This window comes from Pygocentrus nattereri, chromosome 8 (assembly GCF_015220715.1).
Source record: "Pygocentrus nattereri isolate fPygNat1 chromosome 8, fPygNat1.pri, whole genome shotgun sequence".
Classification (NCBI taxonomy): Eukaryota; Metazoa; Chordata; class Actinopteri; order Characiformes; family Serrasalmidae; genus Pygocentrus; species Pygocentrus nattereri.
The window spans coordinates 7,848,714-7,875,000 of NC_051218.1; the positions used below are offsets into that span (position 1 = coordinate 7,848,714).

Here is a 26,287-nt window from a genome sequence, read left to right on the forward strand (position 1 = left end):
GATAATTATTTTGGGTGAAATGATGGTAAGTTCCAAGATGGTTGTAACTAAATTACACTGAAATGCCAAACAGGTTCTAGATATTAACTGGGTAAATGTGGGGTACAGACTCTAAAGTACTGTGCAACTATTTTGGGTAAAATAATGGCAAATAAAGACAGACTAAATTATAACAAATTAGAACAGGTTCTAGATATCAAGCTCTTAAAGGATGTAGTAAAATTTCTCATTTATGTCTCGTAATAAAGCAGTAATTACTAACAAACACTAAATTTCACTGTAATGTCACGTTTAACATCAGAAACTCAACAACACAAATACAAAGCTAGTTTTGTGACATAAACAGTAAGAAACCAGTAGAACCCCAGTAAGAATTACTGCTTTCTTTTTCCGTTTAGTGTGTAGATAATAAACTGATATGAGACTCTGTCAACATACTTACCCATATCTAGAACCCTGCTAGGCATTTCAGTGCAGTTAACTTGTCTTGGAACTCACCATCATGTTACTCAAAATAATTATCGAATACTATAGAGTTTAGTACTTAAGGGCCCATATCTTAAATCTTCTTATGACATATGCAAATGAGCTCTGTTCTGACTGGCTGCCGTCTATTGTGCCTCAAACACAGTCTGAAACACTCCTTATAGTGTCAGCATGAGTGGGCGGGGCTAAACTGCTGTAGTCTGAATGTATGTGAATGTAATCTACACTCCTGAGCAAAATATAATGGTTGTTATTGGTTCTGGCTGGTCAGGGTGCAGATTTAAACCCTATAGTGAATATTTGGTCTCACATTAAACTCAAACCAGCTCAGCAGCGTTTCTCAGCTGAGCGGATCAGCACCGACTCTTCTTTCTGTGAAAGACTGTCTGCATGTTTAATCATTAAACTATGACACAGAGAAATCAGAGTGAAAATCTTTCCACACGACTCGCTGCATCTGTTTATTAATTTGTTATTAAGACCATTCAAAGCTGAAGGTTTTGCCATTTTTTTTTCACCCAGGAGTGTAAATGTATTGGTTTCTATGACATCACAAAACCAGCATAGCGTTCCGTATGTGGTTCCATTGTAATTTACTGAAGTCTGTTTCTTTCTTCTCCTGTAAAGTCACCGTTTTGGAGATAGGAGGTTTTGTTCCAACATGTACTGGAGAGTGAACTGTATGTTTTTAAACTTTAATAATAATAATAATAATATAATAATAAGCTAAACTTACATAGCACTTTTCAAGAACCCTTACAAGATGCTTACAGAGTGTTTACACCCTACATTAGACTCAAGCAGGGATCGTTTGGTTCCTCCTGTTTTGGGCCCTGTAAGGGGCCAGAAGAAAAGGGCCAGGCAGTAACTGGTATGAACTTACCACGTGCGTTTGTTAGCGCAGCTGCTAATGGAGCCGTGTGAGGGTTAAACAGCAGAGTCAGCGCAATATTAGCTCTGCTTAACAGCCTGAGGTCAGCAGAAAGGTCATGACCCCAGCCTCTGTTGGCAGAGAGGTGTTAAATTGGTTTGTGTGTGCGTGTATAGAGGTGTGTGTGTGTGTATATATATGTGTGTATGTATGTATGTATGTATGTATGTGTGCGTGTATAGAGGTGTATGTGTGTGTGTATATATATGTGTGTATGTATGTATGTATGTATGTATGTGTGCGTGTATAGAGGTGTGTGTGTGTGTGTATATATATATGTGTGTATGTATGTATGTATGTATGTATGTATGTGAGGCACCAGAATGTATTTGCTGCATCATTTAAGGTGGAACAGAGAAGTCAGTTAAGAAGCTGCCAAACCTTAAAGGGTGCAGAAGTTCCATGCAACTGCTATAGTATTTAAGGTGGAACAGAACATTTGAACAAGATGGTAAATTGGAAGCCAACTTTGTTTAAGCAATCATTACTATAAATTTACTCATTATTATTATTATTATTATTGTTGTTATTGTTAGAAATCTGTTATTTATGCTTTGTATGTTATGTATGGTGTGTATTATGTTGCTTAGTTTTTCAGTGGGAATGTGTTATATGAATGATGGATACAAGAATATTTACAATAAAACCCTCACACTGTATGACTTACATGAGGGGAAAATCATTATCAATATCAATCAATCATCAATAATCAGTATCAGTTATTTTTTTGATCAATTTAACCTCAAACACTGACCTTTCCCACTGCAGACATGTATAATTTTAAATTATGAGTTTGTAATAATAAACATACACAAAACTCCAGCACTGCCGTTTTATTTTTTATTGGTTAGGTCATCCAGCTACCTTACCGTTCAAATAATTTTCTTAAATATACTTTTATACAGGGAAAAAAAGATAAATTAAACCTTTAAAAGTTATTATTACTGTATAGTATCGCTTAAAACAACATTAAGCACCTCTAATAATACTGCAATACCATTCACAAAAATATCGCTTAATGAGTCGATCTAACGCTACTGTGTTTCATAGTACGGTACGATATGGGTGACACTACAGATACGATGCAGACGTTTTCATAAGTAATGCGATAATGGTTCATCCACACTTCCAAACACGGTACTCGAGCAGTGCAGTCGCTCAGTCTGAAGGGAGACTTTCAGAGGCGGGAGTGGGTGGGGCACGGTGCGAGGTGGGCGGGTCTAATGTGGTTCGGGTGGACGTGGCTGCCGATGCAGAGGCTTCAAAATCCGAATGTGTTCTCTCCGCTGTAGGCCACGTACAGGAAGCCGTCCTCGTCCTTCTCTTTCTCGTATAGCTGCCCCATGGTCAGACTGAAATGACACAGCGCGGTGGTCAGCGGCGCAAAACAAACTCTCTCATGCATATGCAAAGCTTCGCGTCTCCTCGATTTAATGTTGATTTTGAAAGTGTAAATAAGTCAGAGACTCACTACTGCACACTTTAGTGCACGATTACTCTTTATTTACTGCATTTATCGCAGGACTGGGCCATACGACAATGTATGTATTAGTATTGTGATAAATCTTCAGTGCTTGTAGAAACTGACCAACGGCATGTTTCATTATAAAGAGAGTAAAATTTGTTTAACTGGATTTTTAACCAGGGAATAATTTAAAACTGCAGGGTACAGTCAGTTATACAGGTGTTTGACTACACTTACATTGTTGACGTCTCAATAAATCATACAAATAAATCATGTTTGGTGTGTAAAGACCTCAACAATGACGACACACTGTCAGCACCCACTACAAGAGCTACATCCAATAAACAGCTAAAAAGGAGAGAAGGAAAACAAAAATAAAACGTACTTGTTACAGTTTACATAAAAGTTACATTAAATTACACAACTTCAATATTAACCTTTTCAAAGTTTGTTAAAATTAGATTAAGCAGATTCTACAATTTGATTATTAACGTTTGCAGAGTTTACATTAGATGAAGCAGATTATTTCACAAGTTCTCAGTCTGGTCTGTCCACACTTTTGCTCCATCCTTGTGTTGGAGCAAAAATCTTGACCTCCTCCAGCAGCCGCTGTGTGAGGTTGCGGAGCTCGCCAGTAGGCGGGCAGTAAGGACTGTGTTATGAGATGATGTCATCCTGTAACAAAGGAAACGGGCTGGAATTCCAACCAGGCCTTTCAGGCAGCTGAGAAAAGTGGGTTCTGCAGGAGAGAGGTTCTCCCTCTGGAGGGAATGCTGAGCTCTGAGACTCTACAGAACCTTTACATGCACTTAAAGCTACGACACAGTAAAGTTAGAAACTGGAATAGGATAATAGGCCACCTGTAAGATGGTAAAAGTGCAGATTCATTGATGTTATTTATTAGTGTCTGTTATAATGAATGTAAAATGAACTTTTTTTGTTCTTAGGTAAATTAATGAAGCTGTGCTCAGAGAAGCCCTGACTGCAACAGTGTAAATATGCACCTCCAGGTTGAGTTTATTCTGAAATCCTGCTGAAGTTCAGGCCAGGATTCCTCAATTCGGGTGTTTCTGTGAGGAAAGAGTGAGTCACTGTCTCGAGTCGCTCACTGACGGGTGTAATAAACATGCAGCTGAGAGAAACAGAGGAACAGTTTATTCCTCATAAAGTCTCAATATTCACAGTGACACCTCCTTACTGGGTGTTTGAGGTTATGAAGTTCAGTATTATGATGAAAGAACGAGGCAGAAGAACATGTTTATATTAGAGCAGCTGAGGGTTATTACATTAGAGCTGGGTGATATGGCAAAAATGTTATATTGTGATACTTAAAGAAATTTTACGATACAGGTCACAATATTTTTTCAGACGTCTGATCAGCTACAACAGAGAATAAAGATCCAGCAGAGCTACATTTAAAAATACTATCAAAACTGTAAACACTGATTTATACTCAGTATTTGTCACTAAATCCAGTTAAACTGACTAATTTTACCCCCTTTGTAATGGAACACACAGCTGGTCAGTTTCTATAAGCACCGACAAACATCATATGATCAGGAAAGCATAATATACTGTATTATAGCATAATTTATCACAATTACTATATATATATATATATATATATATATATATATATATATATATATATATATATATATATATATACATACATGTGTGTGCGTGCATGTGTGCGTGTATCTTGCTTGTTTATCTCTCATTTATTACGGTCCCACTGCTTCCTGGAAAGGAGGCTCTGCTCTCAGCTGGGCTTCCTCAGATTAATTCATTCATTCATTAATGGTCAATCAATGTAACAATCAATCAGTCTTTTCCCAGACAGGTCAGTATTACAGCTCTGCAGCGCGAGTCGCTCCAGCTCACCTGGACTGAGGGACGGTTTTGTCTACGAACAGGAAGATGGCCTTCTCTGATGGCAGCTGGATCCGTTTCCTGATGATCCACATGAACTGGGCCACTGTGATGTCCGACGGGACCAGATACTTCCTCTTATCAATGTCCACTATCTGAGAACCGGACACCTTCTCTACGATCACCTGCTCAGAGAGAGAGAGGCAGAGGGAGAAAGACAAAAAGAGAGAGAGAGTGAGAGCTGGTGAGAGAAGGCAGAGAGAGAGAAAGAGAGAAGAGCGAAGGACACACAGAGAGACACAGAGAGGGGGAGAGAGAGAGAGAGAGAGAGAGAGAGAGAGAGAGAGAGAGAGAGAGAGAGAGAGAGAGAGAGAAACAGAGAGACACACAGCCAGACAGAGAAACAGACACACAGAGAGAGACAGAGAGAGTGAGACAGAGTGAGACAGAGTGAGAGAGAGAGAGAGAGAGAGAGAGAGAGAGAAACAGAGACAGAGAGACACAGAGAGAGAGACAGCCAGACAGAGACAGAGAAACAGACACAGAGAGAGAGACAGACAGAGAGAGAGAGAGAGAGAGTGAAACAGAGACAGAGAGACACAGAGAGAGAGACAGCCAGACAGAGAGAGACAGAGAAACAGACACAGAGAGAGAGACAGACAGAGAGTGAGCGACAGAGACAGACAGAGAGACCGAGAGAGAGAGACAGAGAGCACTTAAACACAGCAGTGAATTGACTGCCTCATCATAATTCATTTCCTGATTACTACAATATATTTACACAGCAAACACTGTCAGTCAGACGTCCACAGTCAGACGTCCACAGTCTGCTTCTTCAGCTTCATGCACTGTTTAAACAAACACAGCTCTTCAAGGTTCTTTAAGCTGCTTGTCCACTTTGTGGTACCACCTTGACTTTACTCCCCTTTTCTGGTTCTCATCAGGCAAATCTGGTACCTGGTTCTATTTCTGTTATTGAGTTCCCGAGTGAGCTGGGTCCATGCCTAAGGTGATGCTGCAGGCTGCTGACTGGTCAGACAGACTTTCAGCCTGCTGATTGGTCGGACAGACTCGCAGGCTGCTAATTGGTCAGACAGACTCGCAGGCTGCTGATTGGTTGGAGAGACTCGCAGGCTGCTGATTGGTCGGAGAGACTCACAGGCTGCTGACTGGTCAGAGAGACTCGTTAAAAACACATGCTACCGATAGCTACCATCTATCATGCGTCTCCTGCCTCTAAACATTTCTCTCCTTCACATCTCAGCAGGTTCATACAGCGTCGCTATGACAGCCAACTACACTAAGGGGGTGCTCTATTTGCAGACAGTGGAACCATGAATGCTCAGAGAACCCTCTGCATGAGTAAAGGGCTCTCTGCATGATGAAATGGTTCTTCAGATTGATTGAGAATGGCTCTATATAGAACCTTTCTGAAATGGTCCTATATAGCACCAAAAGGGGTTCTGTTGTGACGATGTCAAGCTTATAGCAATAGCAGAACCTTTTTGGTGCTATATGGGACCATTTCAGAAAGGTTCTATATAGAGCCATTCTCAATCAATCTGAAGAAACTTTTCATCATGGAAATGGCTCTTTGATTCTTCCTGGTTCTGTATAAGACCCATCTTTTTTAAGGACCTTGAAGAACCATCCTGTTTAAGATTGTAGGCTATAATTTAAAAAAATCGCAGCTCTTGTGATTTGAAAACCGTCTTAAGCTTCGATATTAAAACCTTTAATCTTTCCACCCTACTACGCTGAACCTTTCTGAAGATGGTTGTATATTGTACCAAAAAGGGTTATGATGTCAAACGTATAACAATAGTAGAACCCCTTTTGGTGCTAGAACCACATACCACACATTCTAAATCTATCTGAAGAATCATTTTACCATGCCAAGAACCACATGTGCATGCAAATGGGTCTTTGAGTGCTTATGGTTCAACAAAGCATCACTGTCTTTACTAAAGAACCAGTGAAGAACCATCTTTTCTAAGAGTGTGCATTCCTGCTGGCATGAAGTCAGTTTCTTATTCGCCAGCCTATTATCGGAATTTTCCGTTCCACCTTAAATGGTGCAGCAGGATATAACTAACTACTGCACCATTTAAGGTGGTATGGAAAACTCCAGTGAGAAGCTGTTCACTGTAACTGTGCTGCTGTTATTATTTATGTATCATAATTCTGCTTTATGTCTAAGGCAGAGTGGGACTGCTGCGCCGTTTAAGGTGGAACAGAGAATCAGAGCTAAAGGCCAGTGAATCAGCTCAGTCCTGTTAGGGAGGGAGGAATTCACCCTGGTTAGCGGTGAGGGGCGGCCGAGAGCCGGTCGAGCGGCAGTGCAGCAAGGCTGCCCTGCTCTGTGAGCTCTTTCAGGTGTCAGTTTTCAGGTGGAGCTGCAGGAGGATGCCGGAGCCTCACAGGGCCTTTTGTTAAAGCCGCAGACTGAGCTTCAACAGCAGCTCACGCTTGGATAATTACTTTGTATACATGCAAACCCCCACTGCTTAAAGCCTGCAGCCTATAGAATGTGTAGGTTATGAAGGTTCCCAGGTAACCCCACAAAAGAAAACAATGAGCTCGTTTTCTGTTATGGTGAATATATTCATCTCCAAAACTGCCATGAGAAAATTAGAGTGAAGCTTCTCTTGTGGTTATTATATAATTACCTCGCTTACACACTTTGACTCGTGCTCCAGTTCTGTCCCTGCTGCTGCTGCAGTGACACTGAGCTTCACAGAACACTTGGAGAAAATCCCATTCAGCCTGAAGGCTGCGTTCACATTACCAGGCTGAAGTGGCACAAGTCAGATTTTCTGCCCTAATATGACTCAGATCTGATGTTCTCCGGACTGTGTGGACACAAATCCGATTTTCTGCCCTAATGTGACTCAGATCTGATGTTCTCCGGGCTGTGTGGACACAAATCCGATTTTCTGCCCTAATGTGACTCAGATCTGATGTTTTCAGGGCTGTGTGGACACAAATCCGATTTTCTGCCCTAATGTGACTCAGATCTGATGTTTTCAGGACTGTGTGGACACATCTTATTTTTTCAAATCCAACCTGAGCCACTTTCATATGTGGTCATAGATGAGATACGTATCCGATTTGTAGCCATGTGACCTTAATGTGACGCTCAGATCAGAATTCATGTGCATTTATTCCATCATCATTCAGCATCACCATGGCAACAGCGCCGAACAGACGTTAAAGCCTGTAAACGGTGGAAAATCAGCTCATCTCACCTTTTTCTCCTTCGTCTGGCTCTAATAATGAAGCTGAGAGTTGATCAGAGTCAATGATCTTCTCAGCGAAGCTCGTTCTGCTCGTTAGTTTGTGCTGATGATGTAGTGATTCAGTCATGTGACGTTACTGAGTAGGATGAGCGCATGAGGGTCATTTCAGGCTGGTTCGTTCACATTAACGACAGATTTGAGCCACTGACCTAAACGAGTGTGAATCATCGAGTCAGAGAGATCGGATTTGAGCAACAAGGCTTGTAATGTGAACATAGCTAAAGTGGCTCAGCTCTTATTTGAAAAGATCAGATTTGTCACATTATGGCAAAAGATCAGGTTTGTGCCACTTTAACCTGGTAATGTGAACGTAGCCTTAATGACAGATCTGATGTGTTCAGAGCAGTGTGGACGCTCAAATCTGACCTTTTGACATCAGATCTGAGCGACTTACACAGAGGTGTGTTGTTACTAGTTCCATTAACTCAAGTACATGTACTTTAGTACAGTATTGATAGATGTGTGCTCTGCTGACTACACAAGAACATTAAATCTACATAAGTATATTAAACCTATAAATCACTGGAGGCGTTACTGCAATTTCATCAGGGAAGGGTGTTCTTGGGCACAACACAAAGTGGAGTAAATCCCCCCCCCCCGTGTTCGTCATTCATGATGGAAGGTACCACAAATCACATTATACATTCTCATTAGGCTGAGTGAATAACCGACTCTAAATGTAGGTATTGTGATATAAACCGAGTCTGTTCTACAGTTTCTCATTAGGCTGAATGAATAACTGACTCTAAATGTAGGTATTGTGATATAAACCGAGTCTGTTCTACAGTTTCTCATTAGGCTGAATGAATAACCGGCTCTAAATGTAGGTATTGTGATATAAACCGAGTCTGTTCTACAGTTTCTCATTAGGCTGAATGAATAACCGACTCTAAATGTAGGTATTGTGATATAAACCGAGTCAGTTCTACAGTTTCTCGTTAGGATGAATGCAGTGTTCTGTAACGCTCAACCTCACAACCGTATCCACGAAATAACATGTGAGTGGGCAGAGAAAGGTTCATTAGTATTCATACTCACTGGAACCCTGTCTGGGTACTTGTTGCGTATTTTGGCAGATTCCACACACCGGTGCTCTACAGAGAACAGAGAGGAACATGAATCCGAATTAGACTCAGAGCTGCTTTAAAAAGCCCAGATCATCATTAGAATTGTCAGCCTAGTGTACATTATCATACGTCATGACTTCATTCACATACATGATATACACTACTGCTCTTTGTACTACTGAGCACGCTCACCTATCACGCTTGTCCCTACATAATCTGTATGTTGTGTATTGTCTAATTATATGTACAGTGTCTCTACACTGAATTTAATGCTAGAGTGACGCCAACAGCTGGAACCAAATCCTGTGTGTGTCGACATACTTGGCCACTAAATCCGACTCTGATGATTCTGATACATAAATCCTGAGGCTCTTATTATGAGCTGCTTCACTAACACACAAAAGCTCCATTACACTGAAAACTGACTGACTTGTAGTGAAATAGCAAACATGACTGACTGAGTTTCAACAGAAAATACTCCTGTTTGAGCTCCTACACTCAGCTCAAACACTAACGCGCAGACTCCTAATGTGGCCCCGATAAACAGTAAAAGATGATCAATACCAGGAAACAGCCTGCCAGGCTAGTACCTTCTGGAAATAAAAATAAAGTTCAGAAATAAGAACAAAAACGCTCAAATAAACCACATTAAATTAGATCAAGCAAATAAATTAATTAATAAATGAATTAGGCAGGGTTTAAGACTTTCTGAATCAAAGGAAGAGAAGAAAAGAGAAAGAAAAGTAACAGGCTGGTCAAATTTCTGGATCAGAGGGATACAAATAAAAAAGGAGCAAAAATAAGGGAAAAAAATCTAATCAAGCAAACAAACAAACTGGCAGGCAATGTTTATGTTAGGACCTAAGGCTTTTCTGGATTGAAGGGATGAAGATAATGTGCAAAAAACAGCAATAAATAAAAGTCAGTAAAAAATGAACCAGGATCTGGATCTAAAATAAAATACAGCCTGCTGGTCTAAGGGTTCCTGGATCTGAGGGATAAAATAAAATACAGCCTGCTGGTCTAAGGGTTCCTGGATCTGAAGGATAAAATAAAATAAAGCCTGCTGGTCTAAGGCTTCTTGGATCTGAAGGATAAAATAAAGCCTTGCTGGTCTAAGGGTTCCTGGATCTGAGGGATAAAATAAAATAAAGCCTGCTGGTCTAAGGCTTCCTGGATCTGAGGGATTAAATAAAATAAAGCCTTGCTGGTCTAAGGGTTCCTGGATCTGAGGGATTAAATAAAATAAAGCCTTGCTGGTCTAAGGGTTCCTGGATCTGAGGGATAAAATAAAGCCTGTTGGTCTAAGGGTTCCTGGATCTGAGGGATAAAATAAAATAAAGCCTGCTGGTCTAAGGGTTCCTGGATCTGAGGGATAAAATAAAATAAAGCCTGCTGGTCTAAGGTTTCTTGGATCTGAAGGATAAAATAAAGCCTGCTGGTCTAAGGCTTCCTGGATCTGAGGGATAAAATAAAATAAAGCCTGCTGGTCTAAGGCTTCTTGGATCTGAAGGATAAAATAAAGCCTGCTGGTCTAAGGCTTCCTGGATCTGAGGGATAAAATAAAATAAAGCCTGCTGGTCTAAGGCTTCCTGGATCTGAGGGAAAGCCCAGTATTGATTTCTGTTTCGTTTACTGAGGGGCTGGAGCGTAGATCAGTGGCATCATCCTCCAAATGCACCTTAATAGCTGCACTTTAGCACAGACTCCACTGAGCCCCACAGGACGCATCGGTCATCAATGCTGAGTTATTGATCAGAGACTTCATAATGTCTGTGACGTACTGACATGCGGCACAAAAGAGACAGGAATTTTATGAAATTGAAAGCCATTCATTTACATCATATTTATGGTAAATTCCACAGTTTAGTTTTCCTCAAACAGTTATGACTGAAATGATGAGTCTGAAATCACTGACACTGCAGGACTCGACAGACTGGAAGAGCGAAAACAAAGCAATAAAAATAGTGCTTTTAAAGCTTTCTTCCTAAGAGCTTTTAGGCCACATCCCAAACAGCCCAGCTCTCGCTCGATAATGCACTACATATTTGGCAACACAGCAAAAACATTATATCACGATACTCCAAGACATTTTCACAAAAGACGATATGCATCATTATGTTTAGTTTCAAGTTGGAACAGACAAAACAGAACCTGTAATGTTACCAATAAACACTATGATAATAATAATAATAACAATAATAATAATAAACTTACAACTACAATAATTTCTATTTAACGGTTTGCAAACTTCATTTAATCCAGTTAAACAGGCCTAACTGTGCTCACTCTGTACTGAAACGTGCAGCTGGTCAGTCTCTTTAAATACTGACGATAAACACGATGTGCTCAGAAAATCATTTATCACATTAATGATAAAATATCGGCATAATCGCCCACCCTTAGCTCTTACATCTGAACAGCGCAGCAAACGCTTTAGCTACATGACTCCCTCATTCTGGGAGAGCCCTATCTAGTGCACTACATAGGGAGCAGGGACCCATTTGAGCCACAGCGTCTTTGGTTCCTCTACGGTCACACGGTTACAGGCCGATTTGTAAAACATGATAAAATAAGTTTGAAGTCTATTAAGTGAATAGAATTAAAGGCTGGGCGATAGGACAATATTTATCTTTATTGCAATACATTACCTCACAGTATTTCTCAACAAGCTTTTCTGAGCAGATCACAGATATTATCAGTACAGCAGTGTCATTTGATCACAGAGAGAACATGATTAGTCCTGTTTTATTGGATTTAGATAAACAGAACTTTATTGATCCTGGAGGGAAATTGCAGTGTTTCAGTAGTAAGACATAATTACACATATACTATGCAGAAAAATACAAAATAGAAATAAATCTAGACAGAAGTTAAAGTACAAGAGAAATAAAATAAAGTATTATTATATTTTTATTATTATTATTATTATTATATAAAATAAAGTTACATATTTACATGGCGTATGAGACTCGCAGCAGGCACTGAGCGGTATTTAAGCATAAATATTGAAAATGAAGTACTGCTAGCTTGATAGTATTTTTTACACAAGTCTTCTTTCCAATGATTCAGACGTCAGTACAGATAAATATCGTGACTGAAATACCGTGATATTAGATTTCTGCCATATCGCCCACCTCTACTCTCTTACAAAAGATGGTTCGCTAACCAATGAAATCCCTCCATTTAGAACCCTGAGTTCCATATAGAATCATCTGCATGCTTTAACTGTTCTAAACACAGTTCTTCAGATTGATGGAGTAACTGTTGGTTCTATACAGGACCAACAAGGGTTCTACTGCTACAAGCTTGACATCAACAATAGCAGAAACCTTTTATAGAACCACATATAATACAGTCTCCATCAATCTGAAGAACCATTTCATCATGCAAAGAACTAAATGGTTCTCTGAGTGTTTATGGTTCTATACAGAGCCGCTGTCTTCACTGAAGTACCCCTAAAGAACCCTCTCGTATGTGTGTGAGTGGGCGCTCGTCAGCAACACGGCCTAGCAATGTAAACATGACCACGACTGGCCGGGCCGAGCAAAGCGACTCTAAAAGTGCACAAATCGGATTAAAATCTGTCTTGTTTTCACTGGCACTTCGTCTAAAAATGTTTATCTTGGTTTAATCCGGAACCGCTGGTCAGAACCAGGTTAGCAAAACAGCTAAAATCTGTTACCCAGAGAATGGTCTTCTTTAAACATCCATTTCATTTTGGCGGATTCTGAGCGTCACTCGCGAAAAAAAACAGGTAAATATAAAATATATGGTGTTAAATCAGGTGAAATAAACGCAGCGGGACGAGGATCCGACCGAAAACCACGGCGTCAAAGGCGAAACGTCAATAGTCCGCTAGCGTTAGCGTTAGCCTTAGCGCTCACAGACGGGCTGAAGTGGTCCGGCTCATACCATTCAGCGCCCCGCGAGGGGGGAACCACAGATCCGTTCCGAACGAGTTCGGGTCGGTCCGCTCTGACCTCACTTCCGAAGTTAAGTCCTGCATCAGAAATACCCAAATACTGAGAGGACACAAAAAAACCCACACATGGTCGGCTGCGTGTGAACAAACGCGCACTGAGGTTCAATGAGGGCACACCGTGAATGCGAGTGGTGTCTTCAAGCCACTCACAAAAACAAAGACGCATGTATTTATTTTCTAACCATATTTTATATATTTTACATATATGCTATAACCTCCACAGGCCGCAGATGCACATGTCATGAGGAGTTATGAAAAATAAGCATTTTAATTTTGTATAAAAATAATCATATACATCAACATAAAGACGTATAAGGAACCTATTCGAGCCCTATTTAGAGAAAAAGACAATACATACACCCACATATAAGTGTAAAATAAAGTAAAATAAAGATAAATAAAAAATAACAATCATATATTTTGGCAATAATCTTATTTTTTATTTCGGTAAAATTACGGATCATACATTGAGATGATTTACGTTATTCAGTGTCGTGCTTTAATAGTTTAACAGAAGAGCCTTTCTGCTCTTTTCTTTGTTTGTTTGTTTTTTGGTCTGTATTTGTAATAAAGAATAAATAATAAGGTCTGAAATTGGGAAACCGATGCCGTGATTGTGGATTTATACACGAAATAAGGTTAATATTTTCATATCTTCATTTATTCTACTTGAATTAGTATCACAGTTTTAGCAAAAGTGCCGTCATCTCATTTATAGAAACACATTTCTGAGTAAAGCAGGGATGAGAGTGCAGCGAGTGGGCGGGGCAGTGGTGCGGGTGGGCGGCGCTTCGCATGGCGGTCATGGTAACGTCGGGACGCTTAGCTTCGCTACAGGAGGAGCTAGCGCTAGCCTAGCCTAGCCTAGCAGAGCCAACGGTGCTCGCGGTTTAAACGCGGCTAAACGGAATGTATCGCTGCTTTTCGGGCGGATTAAATGTCCGTTAAAATACATTAAATCTGCAGTTTAATCCACGTTATTGGAGATATTCAGCGGTCAAATCACAGAGGAGCTCCGCGGTTTAGCAGGCATGCTAACATGCTAACCGCAGCAGCTGATAAAAAATAAATATAATAAATATAATAATGGCTTTTTATGAAGTTTACTCTCACCCGGCGTTAATCAGGTATAGAAGCAGCGTTTGTACTCGAGCAACTCTGTTCGTACTGATTGTTTTCGGCCTGACTTACATCCCCCCGCTGCTGATAGCCTACAGGAGCCAAGGTAAGGGGTCAGTACTAAACCGGGGGTCAGTTTCAAGTCTCACGTTTATTTGTCAGGACATTCATGCATTTAAATGCTTGGTGAGGCTCAGATAGTCACTCTACAGACCGTAAATAAGTGGCAATAAAATATAAAAAACAAATAAATATATGAAATATACACAAACTATGGAGAAATATACATTTTAAAGTGGCTTAAGTGACTCAGTGTTATAGTTCTTTAAAGTGGCTTAGTGTTAAGCTGTTATTGTCCATAGCAAAGATGATATGAGACAATAATAATGCTGACAAAGTGACTGACTGAAAATAATAGTTGGGGAAGGACCCACAGCTTCACAGCTTGTTCAGAAGCCTGACAGCCTGTGGGTAGAAACTGCTCATTAACCGGGTTGTTCCAGCCTGGATGCTGAGGAATCTCCTGCCTAATGGCAGAATTTTGAACAGGCTGAGTGCTGGGTGACGCTGTCTGACCGGATCTTTTTAATCTTCCTGAGGCAATGGGACTCATAGATGTCCTGTAAGGCTGGTATTTTGTTGGCTTCTGCCATCCTCACCCCTACTTTAAAGGCCTTGTGGTCACAGTCAGTGCAGTTGCTGTACCAGACAGTGATGCAGTCCATGAGGATGCTTTCTATGGTGCATCTGTAGAAGTTGGAGAAGATCTGAGGAGGCAGACCAAACTTCCTGAGCCTACACAGAAAGAAGAGACGCTGTCGGGCAGAACTCCCTGTAGTGTTGGTGTGGAGGGACCAGGTGAGGTCATCAGTAAGGTGTACGCAGAGGAACTTCACGCTGCTGACTCTCTACACTTCGGCTTCATTGATGAACAAGGCAGAGTGACTATCCCTCTGCTGCTTCCCGTAGTCCACGATCATCTTTGTTTTGCTGATGTTGAGACAGAGGATGTTGTCATGACTCCACTCTGACAGAGCTCTGACCTCGTCTCTGTAAGCAACAGTGATGAGGCCTAGGATGGTGGTGTCATCAGCAAACTTGAAGATGATGTTAGACGTGTGTTTGGCTATACAGTCATGTGTATACAGTGAGTACAGGAGGGGGCTGAGCACACATCCTTGGGGAGGTCCTGTGCTCAGAGTCAGTGTGGAGGAGAAGCCGTTCCCAGTGTTCATCACCTGGGGTGTGCTCGTCAGGAAATCCAGCATCCAGTTGCAGAGATGAGAGTTCAAACCCAAGTCTGTGAGTTTAGGAATGAGTTTGGCAGGGATGATTGTGTTGAATGCTGAGCTGTGATCTATGAACAGCATTCAGTATTCAGGCTCTTATTACTGAAAAAAATGGTTGTATTACAGAAAGACTTCATTATAAACCAGATAAGAGGTCAGTACTAAAGCCAGCAGCTCTTATTACTGAATAAAGTTAGCTTTTATTACAGTAAGACTTCATTATAAACCAGATAAGAGGTCAGTACTAAAGACAGCAGCTCTTATTACTGAATAAAGTTAGCTTTTACATAGATATGAGTTATTAAAATAAAAGTAAGGCCAGGAGTTGTTAAAGTGATTTAAGTTCATTAGAATGGGACAAGTTTATTAATCCAAAAAGTGCTCAGCCCACATGTTGATTTAAACCCATTCACAATTCAATGTTCTCAAACGTTCAACAAACATGACTAGAGTGATGTCGTTGCACAGTTTACTAATGACACCAGAGCTGGGCGGCAGGAGCAGGGCTGGATTGAGGAGCTGATCAGCGCTGATCATTTACAAACTTTGTTGTTGAAACAATACAGTTACGTTAAATTATATTAACGATAGGATGTACATTCTCCCCAATGCTTTGTTACACCAATAAAAGTTAGATTTTATTAATTGTAAACAAGATAAGCGTATTCTTCTTCTTCTTCTTCTACTTCTTATTATTATTATATAGGTACGATTCTGACTCCTGACCACCATATAGATGATAAGGCTTCTGTTTGAGTCAAGAGTTTGGTTTTATTAAAGTAAAAGTCCATCTGTAAATAAAGTATGATTGTATTATTTCAGTAATAACCAGCTGCTTGTGATTTATTGAGCAGGATTCTGGCTGAAGCGCAGTACGTATGAAGAGCAACCGGTTGTGCAGTTTCAGTACCAGATGTTAATGATTGGAGCGACTGGTACAGCAGGAGAGTTTGTGGCTTGGAGCACCTTTCCAAACTTCAACCGTCTGTTGGGAAATAACCTTCGCATCCCCTCCGTGTCTGTAAGTACCATCAGCATACAGAAAGGAACTGGAATGTCAGAGCGTGATGATCTAGTCCAGTGGTTCTCATCTCCTATATAACATACAGAGCCTCACAGTGCCCTGCATGTCTCCCTCCACCATGAATGGAGTTGAAGTTCTCTAAACTATCATAAAACAGCGTCTCAATCATCAGGCAGTGAATTCAGAACCATTTCATGTAGGAACTTTCTGTGAGGAGCTTTTAGAGGGGGACGTCTGGTTCCTATCACCACCACTGTGAACAGTTCTGAGGTGTGTTGTGCAGAGTGTTGTTGAAAACTTGTCCTATCAAGGACTGGTGTTGAGAACCGCTGTTCTGGTCAGATGGGTTTTGCTAGACAAAACAGTCCTAATACATACATAATATGTAAAGAAGACACACAGTGTATTCACAGCTGTGTGAATCTGGTGGTGTGTAACTGTAACAGGTACTGAGGGTTTAACATGTTAGTCATGTGCATTGCTAACTGATATAAACTCACTGATATAGACTGTGTTTGCTGGACAGGTCAGAGAGGAGGACAGTAATCAGGATGGAAAATCAGACCGTCTGAGTCTCCAGCTGGCTGTTCCCCTGAAAGCAGGAGAGCAGATTTACAGCATTCAGCTTCTCCTCATCTTCTCCTATCAGCTGTTTGTGTGTATTAGCACATCACTACAAACCACATGTGTTCACCCATATGCCCCAAGCACATTACCCAGAATTCTCCACCAAACACCTGTACTTAGTAAGAGCTCCATACCTTTGTGTGATTGCTGGTAGAATGTTCTCAGTTCACACTGGTTCATTCACGCTAGATCATTTACACTGGTTCATTCACGCTGGCTCCTTCAGACTGATTTATTCACACTGGATCACTCACACTGGATCTCTCATAATGGTCAATTCACACTGGTTAATTCACATTGGTTCATACACACCGGTTCATTCACACTGGATCAGTCGCACTGAATTATTCATACTGGATCAATCACACTCAATCATTCACACTGGACCTCTCACACTGGTTCATTCACGCTGAATTATTCACACTGGATCAGTCATGCTGAATCATTCACACTGGATCGGTCACGCTGAATCATTCATACTGGACCTCTCGCACTGGTTCATTCACACTAGATCATTCACACTGGATCAATCACGCTGAATCATTTACACTGGTTCATTCGTTCATGTCCATTCACAGTGGATCATGCACACTGGTTCATTCATACTAGATCATTCACACTGGATCCATCACATTAATATAATTATGGATACATACAGCACAAATAATTAACACTGGTTAACAGTGGCACAGTCACACTGGATTATTAACTACGATTTATTCACACTGTCTCATTCTCACTGGTTCATTCACTGGTTTATTGGCTCTTGACTGAATCAGTTAATTGTCCAACTGTCTGTCTGTCCGTAGCGGATGTCCACTGTGGTGATGCAGTCTCTGGCCTTCATTCAGCACTCGTCCTCAGTCCCTGGGTCACAGCTGTTCATTAGCGGAGACCTGACACTCCATCAAAGAACTCCCCTCCCTCACAGAGGACTACACACTGCGTACAATGTGAGTGTGTTTATACACCTTTACACACCTTTACACACCTCATCACCCTCATACCGCCTCAGCAGACCTGCAGCTCTATTCATGAAAACATTCTATTTAGTTCAGCCTGCCATGTTTTCTCTGTAGGTGTATTTCACCTGTTGTGTTTCCTCTGTATGTGTGATTTACCTGCTGTGTCTCCTCTGCAGGTGTCTGTGGTTGATGGAGCGAGCCCATTCGCTAGTGCATATGACCTCACCAACATCATCAGGGCCTATCAGGAGAGAAACTGTAAGTGTTCAATGTCTGAAGTTTTAACACTAGAGCTATGAAGCTAATTAACAAACACAAGCTGCTCAGCGTCTCTAACAGACTTGATTGGGATTTCTGACGCAGTGTGACTCACTGTAACCTATAAACATGGACTAAAGTAAACAGTACTAAAAAGCAAATTTTCTCTCTCTGTCTCTTTCTCTGTCTGTCTCTCTCTCTTTCTCTGTCTCTCTCTGGCTCTCTATCTTTCTCTGTCTGTCTCTGTCTGTCTCTGTCTCTCTCTCTGTCTCTCTCTCTCTCTGTCTCTCTCTCTCTCTGTCTCTCTCTCTGTCTCTGTCTCTCTTTCTCTCTGTCTCTCTCTCTCTCTGTCTCACTCTTTCGCTCTGTTTCTCGCTCTCTCTGTCTCTCTCTGTCTCTCACTCTCTCTGTCTCTCTCTCTCTCTCTCTCTCTCTCTCTCTCTCTCTCTCTCTCTCTGTCTCTCAGTGACGACTCATCTCTCCTGCCCGGCTCCGGTGTGGATCGTTGGTCGAGCTGTGAATGCACCCTTTCAAATTAATGCTGAAATACGTTACCCGGTGGAGTCAGTCAGATATCCTTTGTCTGTGGGCTGGTGATGATGGGTGAATGTGGGTGGGCCATTGCTGGTGGGTGGGTGTGGGTGGGCCAGTGCTGGTGGGTGGGTGTGGGTGGGCCAGTGCTGGTGGGTGGGGGTGGGTGGGCCAGTGCTGGTGGGTGGGGGTGGGTGGGCTAGTGCCTCTGGGTGGGTGTGGATGGCTAGTGATGGTGGGTTGGGGTGGGTGGGCTCATGGGGGTGAGGTGTGTCCCTGTGCACTCAGTTACTTGATATTTTTGTAGAGAGAACTAACAGAGGTAGAGGATCTGCTTAGCATCAACGTCACTTCTGCGTCTTCACATTTCTGCATTTTTGTGTTTCTGAGTTTCTGCATTCCTGTGTTTTTTGTTTGTTTGATTGTTTGTTTGTTTGTTTGTTTGCTGTGTTTGTGAGTTGTGTCTCCTTGACTGTAGCACTTATCGGCCGGGCTTCTGGGAGGTGATTAAGTTTGCCTGGATCCAGTACATCAGCGTTCTGCTCGTATTCCTGTGGCTCTTTAACCGCATTCAGACGTTCGTCTTTCAAAACCAGGTTCTGCCCACCGTTCCAGTCCCTCTGCTCAAACCCCACGCCTCCTGACCCAAAACAGCAGAGGCCGCGCGCCCTCCAATCTTACTGTAACATGCTGTTCCTTAAAGAACCATTCAGTGAGAGATGTTAGGGAACCAAAAGTGGTTCTTCTCTGGCGTCACTCCAGAAAGCCCTTTTTGCCACCTTTATTTTTATGAGCGTGTAGTTTTATACAGTATTTAGTACAGTTTGGTATGTTTCTGAGTTTTTCTAAAATGATTTTGAATTGGAATAAATCTTCTTTTGATCAGAAGAATCTGGGGAGTGTAATTAATGGAGAATTGTTAATTACGCTGTGCGGTGTTAATGTTTTGTTAACTGCTGTTGTTGATGTGCTGTGTTACAGTAAATAACGGTGATGTACTCAAGGTTGACCTTAAGGCTTTATGTGTATTTAGAGAACATTTTCACAGATAAAGCTGAGAAATCAGCTAAACACTGATTTCCTCTTTGTGCTGAGGCTGTGGGGTCTGTGTCCTGCAGAGCTGAGCCTCAGTGATCTGACATATACTGACCCGGAGTGACTGTGGGACAGCGCTGTGTGAGGACATTAATGTCTTTAACCCCTTAAAGGGCCCATATCGTCAAAAACTGGACCTCCTCGCTTTTTTGTACACTATAATGCGCTGTTCATTCTGCAGTCCAGACAGTCTGTATATACAAACTAAACTGCAAAAACAGCCTGTTGTGGGCTCATCTTGGTTGTGATGTCAGAGTCATGAATATATTTACATTTTACTGCCCATTTAGCTCCACCATTCAGGAGAGTAATGTTCTAAACGAATCTCCTCTTGATCCCCGGTTCTTCTCCTGGACATTGTTCAGTCCAGTGTAAGATCAGAGTGAGACTGAAGCTGTTTTCTCCTGATTCTGAAATTCGGCTCCTGAGAAATAAAACTCATGTGGATTAACTCTTTCGAGTCTGACTCGTCTCAGCCCTGTCTCAGCTAGTAGTTTCTCCATAAGAACAGTGTGAGATCTCATCGTTCTCTTGTTCAACTCTGTTCTAGATCATGGAACCCTCTCAGCAGTCCGTCAGTGCAAAAGAAGAACTCATGCTTTTCTCCTTCACCACCAGAACGTCTCACAGTGAGACGTTGCTGTTAATCTCTTTTCTCCTTCATCAGCAGAACAGGGAGACGCTGCTGTCAATCTCCTCTTTTCTCCTTCATCACCAGAACGTCTCACAGGGAGACGCTGCTGTTAATCTCCTCTTTTCTCCTTCATCAGCAGAACATCTCACAGGGAGACGCTGCTGTTAATCTCCTCTTTTCTCCTTCATCAGCAGAACGTCTCACAGTGAGACGCTGCTGTCAATCTCCTCTTTTCTCCTTCATCATTAGAACGTCTCACAGTGAGACGCTGCTGTTAATCTCCTCTTTTCTCCTTCATCACCAGAACATCTCACAGTGAGACGCTGCTGTTAATCTCCTCTTTTGTCCTGAGGAGGTTCAGGAGAAACAGCTCAGAAACCAGGGATGCTTTCATTAATATGATACTGAGATCTGCTTTATTGAGACAATGTTTAGAAAGACGTTTTTCTGGGAGCAAACAGCGAATTATTTATCTCATACATTATGAATGTTGCTGCTGCACTATTTAAGGTGGAATGAAAACTTACAATATGAAGCAGGAACATAAGCCGACCTAAACTTTATGTCTCGGACTGGGTGGTGTTCAGTGTCTGTAACATAACTTATTGATTCTGTGGTTTCTGACTCACTCACTGTGATCTATTAACATGGACTAAAGAACAGCCGAAATTCAGACTTCATTTGAAGATTTGGGTTAATGTTTGAGGATCACCTAGTAACCGAAACCATAATGCAAATGGTGTTAATAGTCAACTATCAGAAGAATGTTTGTTAATAATTTACATATCTGTAAATTATCTGTAAACTTTCAGAAATAAAGGTCCTAAACTGCCTCTTGGTCAGTTCCCCTCTTGTCACTGGGGTGGAACCCTCAAGGCTCCATCTCAGTACCTTTAGTCAGGGAACATAACTGAACCATAATCCACTGAAATGATCTGTTCTAAGCTGTACTGACTCCACACACCCCACCCGCCTCCAGGCTTTTATTCTACCGTTCTGTTTTAAAACATTCGGTTATGAAAAGGTACAAATACCAGCTTTTCACCTGGAAAAACTGATTTAAGCTTCACCATCAGACCTTAAACCTACTGCTGGAACTTTGAGGGAATGTTTACACTGTTTATACCTAGATGAAGGAAACAGTGTAGAAGACCATCAGTATAAGGTGCAGCCAGATGTATTTCTGATAGTATATATTTCAATATTTCTTTGGTTTCTGTGTCTGTGAGGTCATTGTTTCTTCTCCTCAATGAGAAACTTACAGTGACATGAGATTAATTATTAATGTCCATCTTCAGACTTGTTGTAGACGTATTGATTATGTTGTTTCTAAAACTCTAACACTGTTATCTGTTAACCTGGACTGAAGTATAGACTGTATCCAGGCTTCTTCTGTATATCCGCGGAATCTTTTAGTGGGATAGCTCAAACTTTTTGCTGAACTGTCTCTTTAAAATCTCTAGATGACCTCTGCAGTAAAGACGGCTGTTCTTTAAGTGTCCAGTAAAGCCACATGCTTGTCCTCCTGTGGTCACAATGTAAGGAATTTTCACCCTGGGGAGTCCGAAACAATCTGGACGGAGAAATCGCCCCCAACCAGAGAAGCACAGCATACAGACAGAAAGCTCTTCAGGATAAAGACAGAGAGGTTAGCTATAAACTATAAACCTGACCCCACGTTCTCCTTCGTCCTGATGACACCTGTGTGTGTTTATTTACCAAAAACACTCAGAATTCATTTCCAGCCTGTCTTTATCTCTTGCAGTTAAACAGGCTGTTTGTTACTGTCCTTTTAAGACTGATATTTGTAAATAAGCTCTGTTCTGATTGGCTAATCTGGACTGAAACACTCTTTATATCTGCAGTATGAGTGGGTGGGGCTAAACTGCTGTAGGCCGAATAGGCGAAGATATGTAAATGCCCTGTTTTTTAAGTGAAGGACAACTTTTGAGACTGATCATGTTTTCATGCTCACACTCTAAGTATTAATGATATTAATTTAATTATTCCATTAATTTATTTCTAATATTAGTTCATTTCCTATGTGTATTCTGTTCTCGGCTCATTTGTATCATTTCAGCTGGTTTATCATTGTCAAATTGTCTTTTTGTTTTGATAATAGTTTTCCTTTGTGTTTTGTTTGTTTCTCAATCTGTTTAAATCCTTTAAAATATTAACTTCAATGGCAGTGACTTTAACAGTAACACTATAAGGCTGTTACTATCCAGTATCAGTAACACTGCAACACTGTTAATAATGAGTAACAATGTAACAGTAACACTAACAGGGTTACTAGTAACAGTAACTATATCAGTAACACTCTAACACTCTTACTAGCCAGGAATAGTGCCTGTATCAGTAACACTGTAACAATAACTGTAACAAACACTGTAACATTGTTACTAATCAGTAACAATGCCTTACAGTTACACTAGCACAGTTAGTAGTGAGAAACAGTGACTATATCAGTAACACCATAACAGAACACTGTAACACTTACTAATCAGTAACAATGACTTTAACAGTAACACTGGAATACCTGTATCTGTAACACTGTAACAATGACTTTAACAGTAACACTGGAATACCTGTATCTGTAACACTGTAACAATAACTGTAACATAAGCACTGTGAGACTGTTAATAATCAGTAACAATGCCTAACAGTAACATTAGCACAGTTAGTAGTGAGAAGCAGTGACTAAATCAGCAACACTGTAACAATAACTGTAACAGTTACACTGTAACACAATTGCTAGCTAGTAATAGTGCCAGTAACACTGTTACTAGTTAGTAACAATGGCTAACAGTAACATTGTAACACTTACTAGTCAGTAACAATGACTAACAATAACATTGTAATGCTGTTGCTAGTCAGTAACAATGGCTAACAGTAACATTGTTATGCTGCTAGTCAGTAAAAATGGTTAACTGTAACATTGTAACACTGTTGCTAGTCAGTAACAATGACTAACAGTAACATTGTAACACTTGCTAGTCAGTAACAGTGGCTAACAGTAATGTTGTAACACTGTTGCTAGTCAGTAACAATGACTAACAGTAACATTGTAACACTTGCTAGTCAGTAACAGTGACTAATGGCAACATTTTAACACTTGCTATTCAGTAACAATGACTAACAGTAACATTGTAAAACTGTTGCTAGTTAGTTACAATGATTAATTGTAACATTGTAACACTGTTGTAAGTTCGGTACAATGATTAACTGTAACATTATTACTGATTAGCAAGTGTTACAATGACTAACACTAACATTTTAACACTGCTGCTAGTCAGTAACAATGACTAACAGTAACATTGTAACACTTGCTAGTCAGTAACAGTGACTAACGGCAACACTGTACCACTTGCTAGTCAGTAACAATGACTAACAGTAACATTATAACACTGTTACTAGTTAGTTACAATGGCTAACGGTAACAGGGCAGCCATGGGCAATATAGTGTGGGCAAGCGAGTTGAACTAGTTTCCCAATAGTTTGACTCATGCCCCCCCACCTGTAGCAGCCCCCACACTATATCAGAGCTGCCCACTCACTCAGCCCCCAGGACTGTCCCTTACAGACCTCCATTCTCCCCCATTGACTCCATCAGAGGAGACCCCAGGACTCAAACTGACACCTGCTCCTCATTCACCCCCACTGCTTGGGCTGGATTGTGCATCACAGCTGAAGAGTGAGGAGAAAGCTGGGGAGAAGGAACCAGGCAAGGCTGCGGGACTAGATAACAGTTGGTCCCCGGACTAAAAGTGTGTGTGCCCAGTTATGCAAATAACTCCCCCACCTTTTCAGCATGACTCTGTGCCTCGAGAGTTCCTGCACTATGGAAGACTCATCCACTGCCCCCCCAGGAAATGCACACATCTGCAGTCAGCAGAATAAATTCCTGGGCACCACCACTCAGCAGGACCTCAGATGGGATGGATGCAGCACTGCAGCTATGAGGAAGACCCAGCAGAACCTGTACTTCATGTGACAGCTCGAGAAATTTGGGCTGCTGGCCCAGTTTTGCACTGATATACTATAACTCCGTCCAAAAAAGTTGTAGGGCTGTGCAGAGTGTAAATAAAAATAGAATGCAATGATGTAAATCACCTAAACCATATTTTAAGGGAAAATAGTACAAATACAACAAATCAAATGTTGAAATTGAGAAGTTTTATTATTTTTTGAAAAATATTCACCCATTTTGAATTTGATGCGAACATGTTCTAAAAAAGTTGGGACGGGGTCTGTTCACCACTGTGTTTCATCAGCTCTTCTTTAATAGCACTCTGTAATTGTTTGGGAACTGAGGAGATGCTGGTGTAGTTCTGAAAGTGAAATGTTCTGTTCTTGTCTGATACAGGATTTCAGCTGCTCGTCAGTTTCAGGGTATCCTTTATTGTATTTTTCCATTTCATAATCCTCCAAATGTTATCAGTGGTGACTGGTCTGGACTGCAGGCAGGTCAGTTTAGCACCCAGACTCTTTTAATACGGAGCAATGCTGCTGTAATATATGCAGAATGTGGTTTTACATTATCTTGCTGAAATAAATCAAGGCCTTCCCTGAAAAAGACGTCGTCTGGAAGGCAGCATATGTTGTCAAAACATATATTTATCATTCATACCATCATGAATACTGGCTTTTGAATTGTGCACTAATAACAAGCTGAGTGGTCTTCAGCCCGGACGACACAGTGTCCATTATTTCTAACCTCACCTGCATAAACTGACCTTTCTGATGCTGCTGCTGCACAGACTCAGAGCCATTGATTCACCTGCTTTTCCCCTTTTCTGTGTTTTAATATTTTATACTAACAGTAAAACCTTGTTCTCTGCTCATATTACTCTTCTGTTATTGTTTGCTATCTGGTGTTGACTAGAGGAGGATGGATTCCTCTTTGTAGGCTTGGTTCCTCTGCGTGTTTCTTCCTGTTGCTTTAGGGGAGTGTTTCCTGCCACTGTCTCCATTGGCACTGACCTCCATGGAGGGTCAGACCTAGATTTTTCTGTAAAGCTGCTTTGTGATGACGCCTGCTGTAAAAAGCACTAAATAAATAAACTTTGATATGACTTGATAACAAAAGCTGCATCTGTTGTTGGATTGAAGCTGATCACACATCTGAAACATCTTATTTTGCTTTCTATTTATTAAGTTGATTATCACAACAGACCACCTGGCTCCTCCAAAGTACTGCCCTGAGGACCACCAGCGGGTGCTTTGTGGTCTGCAACCAAAGGGTGCTTTAATGACCCAGTTACACATCTTTATTGACACTCTACACTCTAATCCACAGTTCTAAAGGGGTCTATATTTCCAACAGCTAGCAAGGAGGGGTTACAATGACCACAGTATACAGTCACTTAGCCCAAAAGTGTCCTTAGCTGTGGGGAAAGTCTCAGCCTGCAACTCTGGTGCATAACACATTCAGCTGACCCAGATAGCCTCGAAGGCCGAAAATGTCCTTCGACACGAAGGGGGAGCATTTTCCTGCGGCTGAACACCGGCAGTCCAGGCAGCCACATAGCTGCAGTGCAGCAACACCCAGGCAGCTGACCCAGATAGCTATGTAGCTATGATGTAGCATTGCTTAGGTAGTCGGCCCAAGAGGCCTTGTAGCCACAGCGTAGCGCTGCT

The 26,287-nt window shown here is 41.3% G+C and overlaps 2 protein-coding genes across 3 annotated transcripts; one reads left to right on the top strand and one right to left on the bottom strand.

The window, feature by feature from the left end:
- Window positions 1-2,235: 2,235 nt before the first annotated feature.
- Window positions 2,236-13,144, bottom strand: gabarapl2 (GABA(A) receptor-associated protein like 2). Of its 2 annotated transcripts, none has more exons than XM_017717223.1 (4): window positions 13,036-13,144; window positions 9,092-9,147; window positions 4,767-4,939; window positions 2,236-2,769 (listed from the first exon to the last, which is right to left on the bottom strand). In XM_017717223.1, exons 1-4 carry the CDS (start codon window positions 13,127-13,129, stop codon window positions 2,679-2,681), a joined length of 414 nt encoding a protein of 137 aa, XP_017572712.1. In that variant the 5' UTR covers window positions 13,130-13,144; the 3' UTR covers window positions 2,236-2,678. The 2 variants fall into 2 exon arrangements, with proteins under 2 accessions (XP_017572712.1, XP_017572713.1); XM_017717224.2 differs by lacking the exon at window positions 13,036-13,144 and adding an exon at window positions 12,806-13,022.
- Window positions 13,145-13,890: 746 nt separating this feature from the next.
- tmem231 (transmembrane protein 231) lies at window positions 13,891-21,480 on the top strand. The gene is made up of 7 exons (XM_017717221.2): window positions 13,891-14,330; window positions 16,368-16,534; window positions 17,064-17,192; window positions 17,974-18,117; window positions 18,306-18,387; window positions 18,854-18,959; window positions 19,400-21,480. Exons 1-7 carry the CDS (start codon window positions 14,192-14,194, stop codon window positions 19,560-19,562), a joined length of 930 nt encoding a protein of 309 aa, XP_017572710.1. The 5' UTR covers window positions 13,891-14,191; the 3' UTR covers window positions 19,563-21,480.
- Window positions 21,481-26,287: the final 4,807 nt, after the last annotated feature.

Coding starts and splice junctions, on each gene's coding strand:
- gabarapl2 (XM_017717223.1), bottom strand. CDS start 13,129: ATGCAGGACTTAACTTCGGAAGTGAGGTCAGAGCGGACCGACCCGAAC. Junction 9,148..13,035: donor CCCTCGCGGGGCGCTGAATG/GTATGAGCCGGA, acceptor TGTTCTCTGTAG/AGCACCGGTGTGTGGAATCT. Junction 4,940..9,091: donor AGTACCCAGACAGGGTTCCA/GTGAGTATGAAT, acceptor CTCTCTGAGCAG/GTGATCGTAGAGAAGGTGTC.
- tmem231 (XM_017717221.2), top strand. CDS start 14,192: ATGGCTTTTTATGAAGTTTACTCTCACCCGGCGTTAATCAGGTATAGA. Junction 16,535..17,063: donor TTCGCATCCCCTCCGTGTCT/GTAAGTACCATC, acceptor TTTGCTGGACAG/GTCAGAGAGGAGGACAGTAA. Junction 18,388..18,853: donor GGCCTATCAGGAGAGAAACT/GTAAGTGTTCAA, acceptor TCTGTCTCTCAG/TGACGACTCATCTCTCCTGC.